Source organism: Perognathus longimembris, chromosome 20, assembly GCF_023159225.1.
Source record: "Perognathus longimembris pacificus isolate PPM17 chromosome 20, ASM2315922v1, whole genome shotgun sequence".
Lineage (NCBI taxonomy): Eukaryota > Metazoa > Chordata > Mammalia > Rodentia > Heteromyidae > Perognathus > Perognathus longimembris.
The window spans coordinates 39,381,550-39,397,968 of NC_063180.1; the positions used below are offsets into that span (position 1 = coordinate 39,381,550).

General features: G+C 44.0%; 1 protein-coding gene across 1 annotated transcript in view; it reads left to right on the forward strand.

Annotated features, from left to right (window-relative positions):
• Chrna7 (cholinergic receptor nicotinic alpha 7 subunit) overlaps positions 1-16,419 on the forward strand; it is a 79,829-nt gene that overhangs the window by 35,872 nt on the left and 27,538 nt on the right. Inside the window, exons 3-4 of the mRNA XM_048369335.1 lie at positions 1,772-1,816; positions 7,974-8,083. Coding sequence (XP_048225292.1) covers positions 1,772-1,816; positions 7,974-8,083 — 155 coding nt within the window. The remainder of the gene's footprint in view (positions 1-1,771; positions 1,817-7,973; positions 8,084-16,419) is intronic.

The window sequence follows — 16,419 nt, forward strand, 5'->3', positions numbered from 1 at the left end:
GAATTACCCAAGCTTACTCATTTCCCCTTTAGGGTGGGCAGCTGGGTGAAGGGAGCACCACTGCCAACTCCTGATACATTTTCCATGTATTTACATTTTCAGCAGAAGAAGCCCTGAATTCTCCCTGTCTGCTGACCATGCCCCAACAGATGCTATGTGCGTTCTGCTATTGGGTGATTGCCCATTCATGAGACAGGCCAAGGAGGTCTTGCTGTAGTGATTCAAGGTCTCAGCTTCTCGACAGGCCTTGATGAGGACATTCGTAGGTCCATTTCTTGGACAGGGTCAGTGGCTAATTCATAGAGTCCTTGAAACTGGAATTGAAGATGCAGAACTGAATACAAGTATTCTTAGTAGAATCGTAGCACAACATTCTCACAGTGGGGTTTTCCTAGACTGTCCTGGGCTTGGCTCACTCAGTGCTGGTTGCATCCCAGTTGGAAGGACAAGTTGAATTAACGTTTTCCTTAGGTAGTGTTTCAGTTAGCTTTTCTATCTCAATGACAAATATCCCAGATAATCTAACCTGTAAGGAGAAAAGGTGTGTTTTGGATCACAGTTTTGAACGTGTCTAGAGCCAATTGGCTCCATTGCTTTGGGCTTGTGGTAGGCAGCACATAATGGCAGAAACATGCAAAGCAAGGCTGCTTTCCTTCATGGCTAAGAAGCAAAGGAAGGGGATGTGGTCTCACTGTCTCTGTCAAGGCCTCACTCCCAGTGACTTACAGACCTCTCATGAAGCTCCTTCTCCTTAAGAGGGGGAGCTACTTCCACCATTACCCAATAGTGTCAGCTTGAGCACCAAGCCTTTAACTCCAGGGTCTTTGGGAGACACTTAAGATCTAAATTATAGCAGATGCTTTGTGTTTGCACAATGCCACTATTGATATGGTAGCCTGAGTTCCATGGGTGGCCCACAAACATGAAACCACAATAGAGTGGCCACATTCAGATAGGTGTTGTGGAAATAAATGTAGGAAAAATGGAATTCTAGAGTCAGAAGGATCCAAAGGTGAATGACTCTTCTGGAAAAGTGCCTCACCTTTCTGTTACCTGGCTAAGTCGTTACCTTCCATGCATGGCAAGGGCCTGACAGGTTCCTTGATGAAAGATGAGAGTCAAAAGCACCCTAGGCCCTCAGGACCAAGGCAGAACCATGAGCCACTCAATACCCTTGGGTCATGGTGGGCAGCCATGTCCCAAAGGAGGGCCATACCTCCTTTTCTGGGGGAAAGGAAACATCTAATATTTATATTTGTTGAGAAGCATATAAATTGTAGTCATAAACTCAACTGTAAGAAGAAATTGGAATTGCCCTCAACTTTTAAAAGTACATAAATTATAGGGGAATGAAAGGATGAGGAGGAGGGGAGGAGAAAGAGAGAAAAGGGGAGGAGGTGAAGGAGGAGGAGGAAAAAGAAAAATAGCTGGGTCCTAACAGACATCATTTCTAGATGCTAGGGCTGTTTGATTTTAATTTCCTTCTTTATTCTTTGCTGTCCTTTGTAAGTGCTCGATAATAAATGTGTAGTACTTTGGAATAAATAGAAAAGTTTAACTCTGGGGAAATGCTGCTGGCATATATTTGGAAGTACTTGGAGCATTCCAATTTCCACACATAACAATGATCCCAGTAGTCAGATTCCTACATGAATAATTATATCATTCCTCCCTTTGTAGAGCACATAAACCATATTTATGCCACCCATATTTATTTATTTATTTATTTATTTATTTATTTATTTATTTATTTATTTATTTTGTTTTGAAGGATGAGAAGAACCAAGTTTTAACCACCAACATTTGGCTGCAAATGGTAAGTTACACAAATGTCCCTGTTCTCTCGCCTCTGGTTTGTTTGGGTTTCTGGTTTGTTCTTGCCTCCGGTCTGCTCGTTTTTTGCTTCTGAGCTGCATGTCCTTTTATTTGCAAGGATTGCCATCAAGGTCAAGAAGAGAAGGAGCCAGGCCCATCAACCCCCCTCTGGACTCCACACATTCCAATATAAATACTGGGAATATGACATCATCGACTGGTCATGGCTAGTGCACAGGGGCCTCGAAGTTAGGACTGAGGATTCCATGTTGAAAGCCATCAGGGCTTGATGCAAGCAGATGTCCCAACTGCTGTGTGCGAGTTGGGGACATTTCAAAACCATATCATATAAGACAAATCATACAATGCAGGGCTGCACTCCAGTGAGCACAGCCTGTCCCGTAGTTACTGCCTGGGGCCCGGCAGCAGCTGCCCTGCACTCTTGCATCCTGCTCACAGTGGGTTCCAATCAGACTGTGGCTTCCTAGGCTGGAAGCCATCCCCACTGGTCCGGGCTGGAGAGGTTGAGCATCCCTAAACCCCAAATCCATCATCTGAAATGCTCGGAAATCCATAGTCAATACTCACGTGGGAATAGTGTCAACCTGCCACTCAAAAGGGTTCCGGTTTCTTGCAGTATTTTAGATTTGAGAGAGAGAGAGAGAGAGAGAGAGAGAGAAAGAGAGTGTGTGTGTGTGTGTGTGTGTGTGTGTGTGTGTATTACATTAAGGATGCTCAGCCAGATAAAGTCTATCCACATATTTCAAAAATCCACAAATCCACCCAGTAAAGGCGTCTCAGGCCTGTATTCCTGGATTTTTCTTTTTGTTTCACTTTACCTCCATGGTTCTATTCTAAATTTAACTAACTGGCAAGGAAGGCCACGTTCATCAAATTGGAACTATTGGAATTCGAACACAAAACTTCCCTTTCCTATGTCAGGTAGAATCTAATTACCATACTAATTCTATGTGCATGTCATTCATTTAAAATCCGTATAAAGCAAGTCTTTCTTTGGTTATCAGACATTATACACTGTCCCTTCTTCTGTTCATACCTGCAAGTCTTTCTGTCTGTCTTTTTTTTTTTTTTGAGACAGGGTCTTGCTATGTAGCTGACCTCAAACTCATGATTTTCCTGCCTATGTGTGCTGGGATTATAGGTGTGCACCTGTGATCCATTTCTCCTTTCAGATTTGTCCTGTTAGTCCAGTTGAAAATAATTTAACACTTGTAAATCTTTGGTTCATTTGCCCCATCTTGGTTCCCCCCCCCCAAGTGTAAGTATTTATATAAAAACTATTCTTTCAAAGCAGGCGTGATGGCTCATGTCTGTCATGTCAGTCACTTGGGGGAAGAGATTGGAAGGATCATGGGCTGAGACCATCAGGGGCCAAAACATTAGTGAAACTGCACCTCGATCAGTGAACTGGACACGGTGTTGGAAGATCACAGTATGAAGTCTTGCCCCAGGCAAAATCATAAGACCTTACCTAAAAAAATAATTAAAGCAAAACAGCATCTGGAAGGTATGACTACAGTGGTGAAGCATTTGTCCTGAGTTCAAACCCCAGAGCTGCAAAACAAAACAAAAAAAATCACACAAAAACAAACAAAAAATGTCCCCCCAAACCATATTTTTCCCTCACACTAGACGTATTTACATATTTTTTTTCTTCAGGGATGATTGAAGATTGCTATTAAGGATAGCATAATTTGCCAAGGTGACAGAGATTATAAACTTAATATATAAATTATTAAACATTTTTAATTGGAAATTCATGTTTATGTCAACCACGGTTCATTTGCATATCCACAGGTGATTATTTTTTATTTCTAGAAATTAGAGAACAATAAAATTGTCACTGTCAAGCTCTACCACGGTTTTATTAATAGACTCAGCAACACATGGAGTCAATAATGAGAGATTTTGTGAAGCAATGTGATTCAGTCCTTTGAATTTCTTCCAGATGATATGCTAGGAACAATGGTATTTCCTTCAAGTGTCTCAGGCCGACAACTTGATTGGTTTCCCCTTCACTTTTGTTGAAAGCAAAAAACAGGAAAAAAAATAGCCCATCTCACTTGGCTGGGTATGGTAGTGTACACTTGTTATATCAGCACTCAGAGGCTAAGGAAGAAGGATGGTGAGTTTGGGAAGCTTGGGCTACTTAGTGACATCCTGTCTCAAACAAATACACAACCAACACACCCAAACTGCCCTGGGAAAGTATCTGTCGCATAATTTTTGAAGTAGTTTGGACACATTAATGTTGGAGTTGGACCTGAGTTTGGTTCTCGAGTCTTTGTCCAGAGATAAAACATGAAGGAAATGCAAGTGTCCAGTGGCTCATGCCTGTAATTCTAGCTACTCAGGAGGTTGAAATCTGAGGATCATGGTTCGAAGCCAGCCTGGGGAGGAAAGTCTGTGAGACACTTATCTCCAGTGAACCACCAAAAAGCCAGAAGTGAAGCTGCAGCTCAGGTGGTAGAGCACTACCCTTGAGCAATAAGCTCAGAGATAGCGCCTGGGTCCTGAGTTCAAGCCCCAGGACCAGCACACACACACACACTTTATTTACCTGCTCAGTCTACATTTGGGAACACCTGCTATGTACCCGAACATCTAAGACTTTACCCTCTTTCACCCATTTACAACCAGGCCTTGTAATTAACTCACTTAAAGAAAGGTTAGCCATTAAGAGATGATAAACGTTTAAGGAGATGGAAAGGCTTAATTAGTCTGATTATTCACATCGAATAATATCTTGAATTATCCCACTAAACTCATGCATATGTATAATAATGGGTCAATTTAAAGAAAATTAAGTCAGACAAAGTAAAGAGGTTAACACAGGAAGGGCATGGGGTCTCCCGAGATAGATCAGGGGTCCAGCTTGTGGGTGGACCCGGGGGTCACAGGTACCATCAATCCTGCTCTAGGAAAACGGGAGGCAGGGAAAGGCCCAGAAGCTTCTAAATGGGAAGATTACTCGATGTCCCAGCCTTAGTTGATATTTGAAGAAGCCAAATTTCTCACTACAGATGAACTTATGAAGCTAACTGATAACATTCATCTGGAATATTCTGTCCCCACTCCTGCATTGTGTGTGTATGTGCGTGCACGCACGCATGTGTGCATGCATGTACATGCTGGTACTAGGACTTGAACTCGGCACTCACACACTCTTGTCTGCCTTTCTTTCCTATCCCTCCCTCTCTCTCTCCCTCCCTCCCTTCTTCCTGTTTATGGGGTTCTGAGCTTGAACTGAGGGTCCATGAGCTGTTCCTGAGCATTTTTGCTCAAGGCCAGTGCTCTACTACTGGAGCCACAGCTGCATTTCTGACTCTTAGTGATTAATTGGAGGTAAGAGTCTCACAGACTTTCCTGCCTTGGTTGGCTGTCTTTGAATTGTGATCTTCAGATCTCAGCTTCCTGAGTAGCTAGGATTACAGGCATGAGCAACTGGTTCCTATTTTGTCTTGCTTTCTTGATGACAGCTGGTGTTCTACTACTTGAGTCATGCTTCCAGTCTGGCATTTGGCTGGTTATTTTGGAGATGGAGTTGCAAGGATTTTTCTGCCCAGGCTGGCTTTGAACAGTGATTCTCCAGGTTCTCAGCCCCCTACAGGCATTCCAAGAAGCTTGCGTTTAGAACAAACCTTAGCACTTGGCAAATAAACCTGAGCCTCTGTGCTTCTGACGGAGCCCAGCATTTTGAGGGTGACAACCCTGGTGTCTCATGTGGCCGTAGTGTGGACACAGGGGCCCTCGGGTGTCCCAGAGGGAGGCATAGATGCTTCCCCAATCCTGTTTAGAAAGAGGCATGGATTAATTCTTGGCTTTGCATTCTCTGGCTGGTGACCAGCTTGGCTTGACCCTGCCTGAGTAAAAAACACATGCAAGAAATGAAGCTCGATTTTTGAATTTGAACAGGACCAGATTCCAGGAAGCAGAAATGAGGGCAGGAGGAGGGATAGCCAGAGAAGATTGCCCAGCTCTTTTCTTCTCCGGTTTCCATTTCTTGCTGCTAATTTCCTCTTAGGGAAGTCTGAACCAACAGAATCTCCTCTCTAGGGTCTTTCAACTTTGAGGTCTCTCTCTCTCTCTCTCTTTTTTTAAATAAATGATAGCTTTTTTTTTTTTTTTGGCTATGCCATCCAGAATGAAAGAAGCAAAGAAGTAAGAAGGAAAAAAAGAAATTGAATTCTCTTTGACTCACAGTGTGTTGATTTTTATCTTTTTTTCCCCCTCCCAGTTGTCCTTGGTTCTTATAGCTTAGAGGAACAGAGTTGCCAGTCTGTACACTTACCTCCGCCCTCCCCTCAGAGGGAGCGGCTGATGGCGGATTTTTCTGGGACTAGGGAGGCCTGTCAGATATGATCTGAGTTAATATATGATAACAAATGACAGGAACCATTTCTCTATCTGAAAAGACATTACAGCCACTCAGAGATTTGCATTTGCTTTTTTTTTTTTTAAATCTGTCTTCTATTCTTTTGGAATATTGACCATTTTTCTGTCGTTGGATGTCCCAGCCTTCGTTTATTTATTGTCTATTTTTAACCTCTTCATTCTAATTATGGTACTAATAGCATTCGCACCCAAGAATATTAGCTTGTACAACCCTAATTATTTCTAAACTGTTTCCTTTGAAATTTTCTGCATTGATTATCTCTGACGCATCGAAGTGACCGCTCATTCATTAGCAGGCCTGGGCTGCGAGGGTGCTGATTGCATCAGGGGCTAGCAGAGGTGAGTCAGACACCATGTCTGGCTGAGAGAAGGAAGTCTCAGGGGTAAGGGATGGGGGGGGGTGGCTCACTTTCCTTCTCTGAGGTCAAAAATGGTTGATTGGAAGACTTTTCAAATAAATGGTTAAATGTTTTCTGACACCAAATATGTGGCATCTTTTATAGTAAGCAATTTTATTTTTTATATGTGTGCCAGTACTGGAACTTCAACTCAGGGCCTGGGCTCTGTTCCTTAGCTCCCTCCCTCCCTCCTTCCCTCCTTCCCTCTCTCTCTCTTTCTCTTTTTTTTTTTTCTTAGTCCAAATTTTATTTTACAAAGTCCTATTCAGAGACACAATAAGATAAAAATGAGGAAAAACTTTGAAAGAAAACTATGCATATAAGTACTTATTATGAGCTACTTGTTTTTACAAATTATATGAACACATTTTACAAGATTTTTCTCTTTTTCCCTTAAAATATCTCTACTTCATTCATAAATAGACCAAATGACCCCCTAAGTGAACATTAACAATGAAATATTTAATTAAGTGCTCCCAAATAACCAATGAAACAATTAAAAAAAACAAACACGTCACCCCTTTCATCTCTAAATCCCTTCTGGGCAGGGGTATAAATATGTAAGCCTTTCCCCCATGAATTTAATATTTAATCTCTCTCTCTTTCTTTTTTTCTGTGCCAGTACTAGGGCTTGAGCTCAGGGCCTGAGCACTGTCCCTGTGTGTTTTATTTTATTTTATTTTTGCACAGGCTAGCACTCAACCATTTGAGCCACAGTTCCACCTCTAGCTTTTTTGGTCATTAGTTGGAGATAAGAGTTTCACAGACTTTCCTGCTCCTGCTGGCCTTTGAACTGTGACCCTCAGATCTCAGCCTCTCGAGTAGCTAGGACTATAGGCGTGAGATACCTGCCACCTCCTCAGAGCTCATGTCTCAAAATGGGCTGCTATGAGTTTCTCAAGGGTTCTCATGTTGCTCACACATGTTCATGGGGAGGGGAAATGTACCCCATTTCCATAGCCTGTAGTAAGTGAGTTTTATTTGTTTAAAATACCCTCATAATGAAAACTTAGAAAGCACCACAGTTACTCACTTGGTGAGAAATAACCCATCGCTTTGGCAGGAGAGGCCCCGGAGGTGGCACAGAGGCTTAGAATGAGCTTTGGTGCTTCTCATCTTGAAGGTGGCTTAGGCTGACAGCGGGGCTTTCAATATCATTTTCATGCTCATTTTGACAGGGATTATTTAATTCCCATTTATATTCTATAGCTAACAGCTCAGTTATGTAAATAGATGTCTGGAAATCATTTTTACTTTGAACTTGCCTAAAAATAATCTCTTACAAGAAACAGAAGAGGGCTAAGAAGTAAAATGTTACTAATGGCGGTTGTCTCTGTGTGTTAGTCTTGGACAGATCACTATTTGCAGTGGAATATGTCAGAATATCCAGGTGTGAAGAATGTTCATTTCCCCGATGGCCAGATTTGGAAACCAGACATTCTTCTGTATAACAGGTAAGCCTATTGGATCCATAGACAACAAATGATTTTATGTTGCAGACAAGTATCAATCAAGCATATATGAATATTTTAGCAAACACTTGACGTCATTTATTGATCTATCGATCAATCCATCTATTGTATATCTATTGGTCTGTCGTCTTTCAATCTGTTATGTATCTTATTAATGTATCACCTGTCTATCTATCTGCTACCTAGCCATTGATCTATCATCTATCTACCTATCATTGATCAATCTATTATCCTATCATCTATTTATCAAGCTACCTATCATCTATCTATCTATACACTATACACACACACACATATTTGTTCCAGTACTTGGCCTTAAACTCAGAGCATTGATGGGTTTCTACCATTTGAGCCACAGCACAGCTCTACTTCCACTATTTTACTATTAGAAATTGGAAATTAAAGTCTCATGGACTTTCCTGCCTAAGTTGGCTTCGAACTGTGATCGTCACACCTCAGCCTCTTGATTAGCTAGGTCACAAGCATGAGCCACCTGCACCTGGCTTATTACCTGTCACCTGGAACCAATGTTCCCTGGGAGGCTTTCCAAGGGACCAGGCCTTTGGGAAGCAGCTCTGTCTCCCTCTGCTGGTATTTTCTATGTTTGCATTCAAGCTCAAGTTCTATATGTTGCCTGAAATGACCCTATATGAGGTGCATAAGGGTTTTGTCTGCATTGTTGGGTCCTGTGAATGCAACAAGCTACAATCAACAGTAGAAGGGGCTCACCCAAGAGGTGCTTAGCTGGAGTCTAGACCTAGACCTAGGATCTCATTTGAGTCGTTCTACATTTTTGCTTTGGGAATGTTCTGTTTGGAACCAGGGCTGAGTTTCAAGAGCACTAGCTGCTCAACGAAGCATGCTGACCAAATTGTTTACAGCTTTCCATGGTCGTGTAATGTCAATAAACAACCATGTTGTTTATAATAGTCTTTTCTCCTGAGGACAAGAAATAAGGATTGATGGATTCACAAGTCAATCAAGGCAGGTGGATTTTTCTTTTTTGTATGCCCAAACAGCAAGTATCTAAGCAGCGTCTATTTCTAGAAGTGAAATTTCTATGCTAAGCCACATAGCTAGGTAAAGAACTCAAGAACAATTATTCTCTATCCTGAAGGGTGATGACCAGGTTATAATGAAGGCATGTGGCTTCCCTACACATGGCTGCTGTCTTTGCTTCTGTCTGGAGGGAGCCAGGAGCCTGAGCTTCTCTGACTCAGAGAACAGTATGAGCCTACTCCACTGCCCACGAGGGTCAGTCCCTTGAGTCTGCCAATGTGTCCAGGCTGTACTTTCTCCTTCCTGACGTCTAGACAGTTCACTTTCTTACACCCACTTTGTCATTACAGTCATAATTCCCTTGAGTAACAGGGCCTTTCTGTAGAAGAAAAAATCTCCTTCTCCTTTTCTGCCACTTGTTTCAGAAGTAAAACAAACTGAACTTTGAGGAAAGCTCAGGGTCAGAGGAAGTGATCCCTGCTTGAATGGACGAAGCCTAGGAGCACTCTAGGCTGGACTGTGTCTCATCTGATGTTTCCTGGAGGGTTGTGTTGGATTGCTAGGGTTGCTATAACAGAGGAAGTGAGCCAAAGAGCATCACCAACACACAGTGATTTGCTCACAGATCTGGAGGCCAGAACCTGAGATCTGGGTTTCTCTATCTTCTGCCTGTATTTCCACATGACCTTTCCTGAGTACATTTCTGTGTCTTAATCTCCTCTTCAAGGACACCAGTCAGCTTAGACTACATGACCACAGCCTAGTGAGGTCACCTAATTTCACCACTCTTTTAAAGGCTCTCTCTCCAAAGGTAGTCTCATTTGGAGGTCCTGAAGGTTACAATTTTAACCCATGAATATGGGGAGAAAGCAAATAAGACCTTAACAGGGGCTTTCCTGCTGCCTATGTAAAAGCAAGTGGTCAGACTCGAATTTCCAACCTTGATATACATTTACTTGTATACATTTTTTGCCATAATATCTATTATCTCTACAGACTTTAGCTCTTCGCTTTCTCCTTTGCAAATGGTGGGAGATGCTGGCTTCCACAGAGTTGGGAAGGGCAGACTTGTGGCTGTGTGGGACACTCCTGGCATGGTTCTTGGCAGAACGTCAATGTTCAGAAAGCCACTTGTGTGTCAAGCTGTCATGATGAGGGTTTCTACATAGAATCACACCTTACACTTTCACTAGTTTAGAAGAAGGACTATTCCTCTTCATTTCCAATTTGTGTTCTTCCTCTCCAATCAAGAATGCATCTTACAATAGTGGACACTCTCAGGAATGAGGCTAGAAGTGGTGGGTTTAAGGGTCATGTATAAGATGATGAACTCCCAAACAGAAACTGTCTGATGATCCCAGCATTCTGGCTAATGGAGAGTTACTAATTTTTCTATAAAATTGAATTGCAAGGAGCAAAGACAACAACAGTCTCTTCCTGAAGGGAAGGAGGGAAGGAGGGAGGATGCAGGAATGACTTAGGAGAAGGAGGAACCGAGAGTTGGGCCTGCCTGAGAAAGAAATCCTGTTGGCAACTCAGAAAACAGTAAACTGTGAAATCATCCCCGCATCACCTCTCAAAATAGCAAGAAAAAGATGTCTTTACTAAGATCCTGACCCAATATTCTATATACTTGGGGATCTTAAGAGATGTGAGTTTAATATTTCTTGCCAGCTTCTATGTAGGCCATCTGAACACTGAGTTCACCCCATAGATTCATTAGTGGGATCATTAATATCATTAGTATGGATAGCCTTAACCCCTCAAGGAAAGGCTGTGGGAGCCATGCTTTTTTTAAAGGGCAATAATCTCTGGCAGTGCCACACAAACACATCTCCTATTTCTCACTGTCATCCAGTTTCCTCTTGGAGCCCACGCGTGAACCACTAATGGCTATTTTTTTTTTAGACCGAATACATTTTCTGTGCTTTTGAAGAGGCTGGGTCATTGCAAAATAGCTATCTTTGCATCATTTCTGAAATGGACTGCTGTATTTCCTTGATGGATGGAGAGCGGGTTCTGTGTTGTCGGCCAGCTGGCCGGGCTGCTTTGAGGAGAGGATGGGCATTCATAAAAGCTCTCTCCAAATGCAGAGCACAGAAGTTTCTCCATCACTTAATTCTGCCCCACTTGAAGCCTTCCTTTCAAGGATTTTTCTGCCCACAATTTTGCTTAAAGTGAGTAGCAACTATGGACCGCTTGTCCTGATTGCTTGCCCCCTTTTGATGGAGTTAAAAGCCCTGCTGGAGACAAAAGACAGGAGAGGAGTCTGAATCCTTGCGGTTGCTGGGGACTAACTCAGGCTTCACTGGGCTTCTTTGCTTTGGGGATGCCTGATCCGAAATTTCTGTTGTAGTTGTAGTAGTAGTCATAATAATGATATTTTTCTTTTTTGTAATACTAGGGCTTGAACTCAGGGCTGTGCAGGCATTATACTGTTTGAGAGAGCTTTCAATCCTCTTTGCTCTGGTTGTGGTTGTGATAGGGTCTCACTTTTTGCCCAGGGATGATCCGGATGATGATTCCCCCTATTTCGGCTTTCTGGTATAGCTTGGATAGCAGATGCAAATCACCATACCCATCCTTTATTTTTTTCTGTTGAAATACAACCTTGCGAACCTTTTCTGTCTGGGATGGCCTTGAATCTCAATCTTCCTGATCACGGCCTGTCAAATAGCCAGTGTTATAGAAGTAAGTCACCACACAGGTCTGGAAATCCATGGAGTATGAACCACCCCTTTTCACAGACTACGCAAAGCTAGCTACCTTTGAACATCTGCACGTTGGTGTCTTTCCTGTGAGCCCAGAGAGGATGGCAGGAGCTAGGAATGGTACCACATGTGCAGGACACCCTGAGGGTGAGTTCTGCTGGCTCCCGCTAGGAAAGGGATCTTGATTATGCTCATCAGTGAGGTGCCAGTGAAACAGAACTTAAATATGTTGTCCAAGCATCTTAGGTTTAGTGTGGTTAGATTACTTGGGTAGTGATTCTGGGGAGCACCATTAGAAGCAGGGAAGTGAGAAAGAGAGGAAGGAATCCAGTAGAAAGCCCAGTGAAAAGCACACTAGAACACTAGGGCGCATTGCCTGTAGGACTTATGGGAGATCATTCCCAGAGGAGATGGTGGCAAGAGGAGGGGGGTATGGAGGGGGGTGGGGAGATGGCAGTACCTGCCATAAGAGGTACTTCCAGAATCTCTGTCTGGCTTACATGGACCCAGGATCCTCAGAGGAGGCACCTGAGAGGGCCTTGGCTAAGGCAAGGACCATTGTTGGCACGGCTTCCCACAGCATAGATGATCTGAGCCCGCTTCACATTCAAGTCCTTCTCACCTGTGCTCCATCAACAAACCAACTTCACTTTCGGTGGGGCACCAGAGGAGCAGTAGGACTTGATATAGGCTGCAGTATCCTCAGCCAGAGGAGAAACGTATAGGCAGGTAGCAAAAGTAATTGGGCTAAGTGAGAGTCCAGGCCTGCATAGGTGTGTGTGTGTGTGTGTGTGTGTGTGTGTGTGTGTGTGTGTGTGTGTGTGTGTCCTGGGACTTGAATTCAGGGCCTGGGTGCTGTTCCTGAGCTTTATTTTGCACAAGGCTAGCACTTGACCTCTTGAGCCACAGCTCCACTGCTAAGGCTTTTTGCTTGTTAATTGGAGATAAGAGTCTCATGGACTCCTGGCTTCGAACCATGATCCTCAGGTGTCAGCCTCTTGAGTAGCTAGGATGTAGACAGGTGTGAGTCATCAGTGCTGGGCAGGCTTGCATCTTAGTTGGGACCATCTTCTCCACATCCATTCTCTGAGGCACTACGTGTCCCCATATGGCATCTTAGGGGCCATTTAGACTGGCATCATCATAGTTGATAGCTACAATATCATGATATATGAGGCCCAGACAGGTGTGGGTGCTGCTATTGGATAGTTCTAATGGCTGGGATCTTGGAGGAGGGCCGAGGGGAGGGCTGAAGACGGGTGAGGGCTTTGTTCTGGGATGTGATAAGGAATCTCCAGGTAAGCCACGACAATTTCCCTGCTGTCAATCTCCGAGAAGGAGGCACTAGCCTTGTCTTGCTAGTGTATCTGTTCTTCAGTATTCAGTCTGACCTAATCTTTGGGGAGGCTGTTGCTAAATAATGTGTGGGTGGAAGAAGGGGGAGAGGCAGCTTGTTTGTCAGACATGAGCGGAGCCAGACAATCTATGTTTGCATCTCCCAAAATCATCCATGGAACGGATGAATGATCCCTCCCAGCCTCCCCCGCTGTTCTCCATAGCTGGTGCTATTTGGTTTGCATTTGTTCATTTGTTCAACCAATATTGAAGGAAGGGATCCCACACTGTTGTTATACACGGTTATAGGATCCGAGCATACAGACAGACCATACACCCTGACCAGGAGAGAGAAAGGAGGGGGGGAAGGGAGGGAGGGAGGGAAGGAGGAAGGGAGGATTATAGGTGCTCCCAGAGGAGTGGGGGAAGTAATAGAAGTAGGGAGGTTCTGAGTGTCAATGTCAGAAAAGGGGTGAAGCCCAGTGGCAATTCCTGTAGGATCAGGAAGTGGGTGTTCTTGCTGGGAGGAGCAGCCAGGACAGAAGGCTGACAAGAGTACTTGCGAGAGACTTGGAAAGGCAAAAAGAAAAGGCTACAAAGGCAGTGGGTGTCTCTGCTCTGCTAAGCGTGTGGCCCCCTTGTTGGTTTCTGTAGTTGACTCTGCCTGTGAAGAGTCTTCAAACTGTTTTTCACCTCTTAAGTTCCGGACAAACTACTAGCAGAGCAAATTATTCTAATCCATAAACACATGGGTTGTGTCTGGTGGAAAAATTTCTCTGGTAACAGAGATCCGATCAGCCTTCCTAGCTGTGCCTAAGTGTGCCTCCGCTTTCTAGATGTTTCTTAGATTGTTTTTTTTGACCCCATTCTAGTCTCTTGTTAATGGATGTCTTAAAGGATGTCTGAGATGTGTATCCATTTTATATTTGTGCAAGTCTCATGGTTTTATCTTTTAGAAAATGTGTCGTGTTTTGATCATCCTGAGGCCAGAGCGTGTTTACCTAGATCTTCTCTAGGATCAGAAGGAACCTGTGGGCTACAAAGGGAATTGGAGCCAAGGTCAGAGAGAAAGGATCAGAGACAGGATGAACCATCAGGACCAAGTCTTGGTATCTTGGCTTCGACAGTGAGGGGGGCCTAGGAGAGGCTCTGGTCCTTTTTACATTTCTCTTCCTTTCTCATTTCTTCTTCCTTTCGTTTCTCTCTTGCTTTGAATGATGATCAGAACACTTATTTTATCTGGTGCTGCTGGTGGCTCATGCCCATAATCCTAGCTACTCAGGAGGCTGAAATCTGAGGATTGCAGTTCAAAACTAGTCAGGGCAGGAAAGTCCAGGAGACTCTTATCTCCAATAAACTATGCAGGAAAAGCTGGAAATGGAGCTGTGACTCACGTGGCAGAGTGCTACCCTTGAGCAAAAAGAAGCTCAGGGACAGTGCCTAGGCCCTGGGTCCAAGGACCAGCACATACACACAAAAATATTTATTTATGTTCTCCTTTCAACTTGCCATCAGATGATTTGGCTAGAAGCTATTCTCCATTATTCTTTGCTTGTCTACTCCTCCAAGCCCATGGTAGTGGGTACATTTTGCTTTTGTTATTCCTTCTCATCTCTAAGAAACATGAAAAGGGGGAGGGAGGGTAGGAGAGAGGGAGAGGGGGCAAGTGAATGTGCATCATCAGCCCCCACCATAAGCCCAGCCATCTAGGCTCATGCCTGTAATTCTAGCTACTAAGGAGGCTGAAATCTGAGGAGCAAGGTTTGAAGCCAGCCTGGACAGGAAAGTCTGTGAGACTCTTATTTCCAATTAACCAGCAAAGAGCCAGAAGGAGAGGTTTGGCTCAGGTGGTAGAGTATAGCCTTGACTGGAAAAAGGAAGAGTGAGAGGTCCTGAGTTCAAGCCCCAGTACTGGCACAAAAAAAATAATATAAAAAAGCAATACCTATATGCTGTCTGCCTGCCTCCTTCTCTGTCTGTCTCTCTCTGTCGTCTCTGTCTGTCTGTCTGTCTGTCTCTCTCTCTCTTGCCTCTGATTTCTGAACTCTGGCCACTCTGCCTGCCTCAGTCTCTAAAGGTGAACTTGTCTCTACTGGATATTATTCTCCCAATGGCTACTTTTTAGTGGCTTTCATTCACCACCTTCCTTTTTTTGGACTAAATCCCTTCTCCACTATTGCCAGTCATGGAGCACTCCTTCCAAGGCACTTGTACTGTGGTAACACCCATCATGTGCAAGAATTTGGATGGAATTTCCAGCAGAGGACCAGGTGCAGCCCAGGGCGAGGGTTCCCAGTGATGTCTTTGCATCTGAGGGGAGCCAGCACAAGGCTGTCTTCATTCATATATGTGGCATCAGGCCAGACCACAAAGCAACTCCATACAGCACCCCTCCTCCCCTCCCCATGCAGCCTGAGGGCTACAAAACCCATTGTGCCGATAGCACAATAGCTATCGGAGATGGGCGTATTGATCTTGTGGCATTCAACACAGAGCCAAACAGAATTTTAAGGATCTGTGTCATAAATATGTGGGACAGGAATTCAATGGTAAATTTGGTCATCATCATGAGCTCCTGGAAGGAAGTGGTATGGGGAACACAAGGTGAGATCAAGGTCATCCAGCCCCATCTTTCCCTGAACGTGCTGTAGGGCTCCTGGAGGTAGAGAATTGTGTTGTTGTTGCTTGAGGCAGCAGAGGCCACACAGCCCTTCTGGCCAAGCAGCTGCTAGAGGACAGAGAGAGTTATAGCCCTGTAGTGGACAATGCCCGCCCATGTTGCATCCACTGCCAGTCACTGCCATTGTAGCTCCCTCCTTTAGTTCTTTTTGGTGTATGTTTATTTCTTCCTTTATTCATTCACATAGTCAGTAATCACCCATCTGTGTCTGTTAGGGTGCCATCCCTCGTTCTGCATCTGCCATGTTGCTAGTCATACTTTAGTGATTGGGGCTTCGGATGATGGAGTTTTGTGGGCCCCGTGCCCTCGTTTGAGAATTCAGTACTTGTTTGCTTTGGGGGCTGGAGAAAGGCTTCTATGCATTAAGTCATATTTACAAATGCAGTTGCCTCTATTACAGTTGTTTTGAATGGTGGCATTCTGATGGGTGCATCCCACAACACCCTGATGGGTTTTAACTCGTGTGTGCACTGAATGTCGACCACGTGTGCTTGCTATGGGCATTTGCATCATATATGGTTTTCTAAAGACTGACCACACGCCTTCATTTTAGTAAGCTTGGAATGACATACGGCAATTTGAATATCTGATAA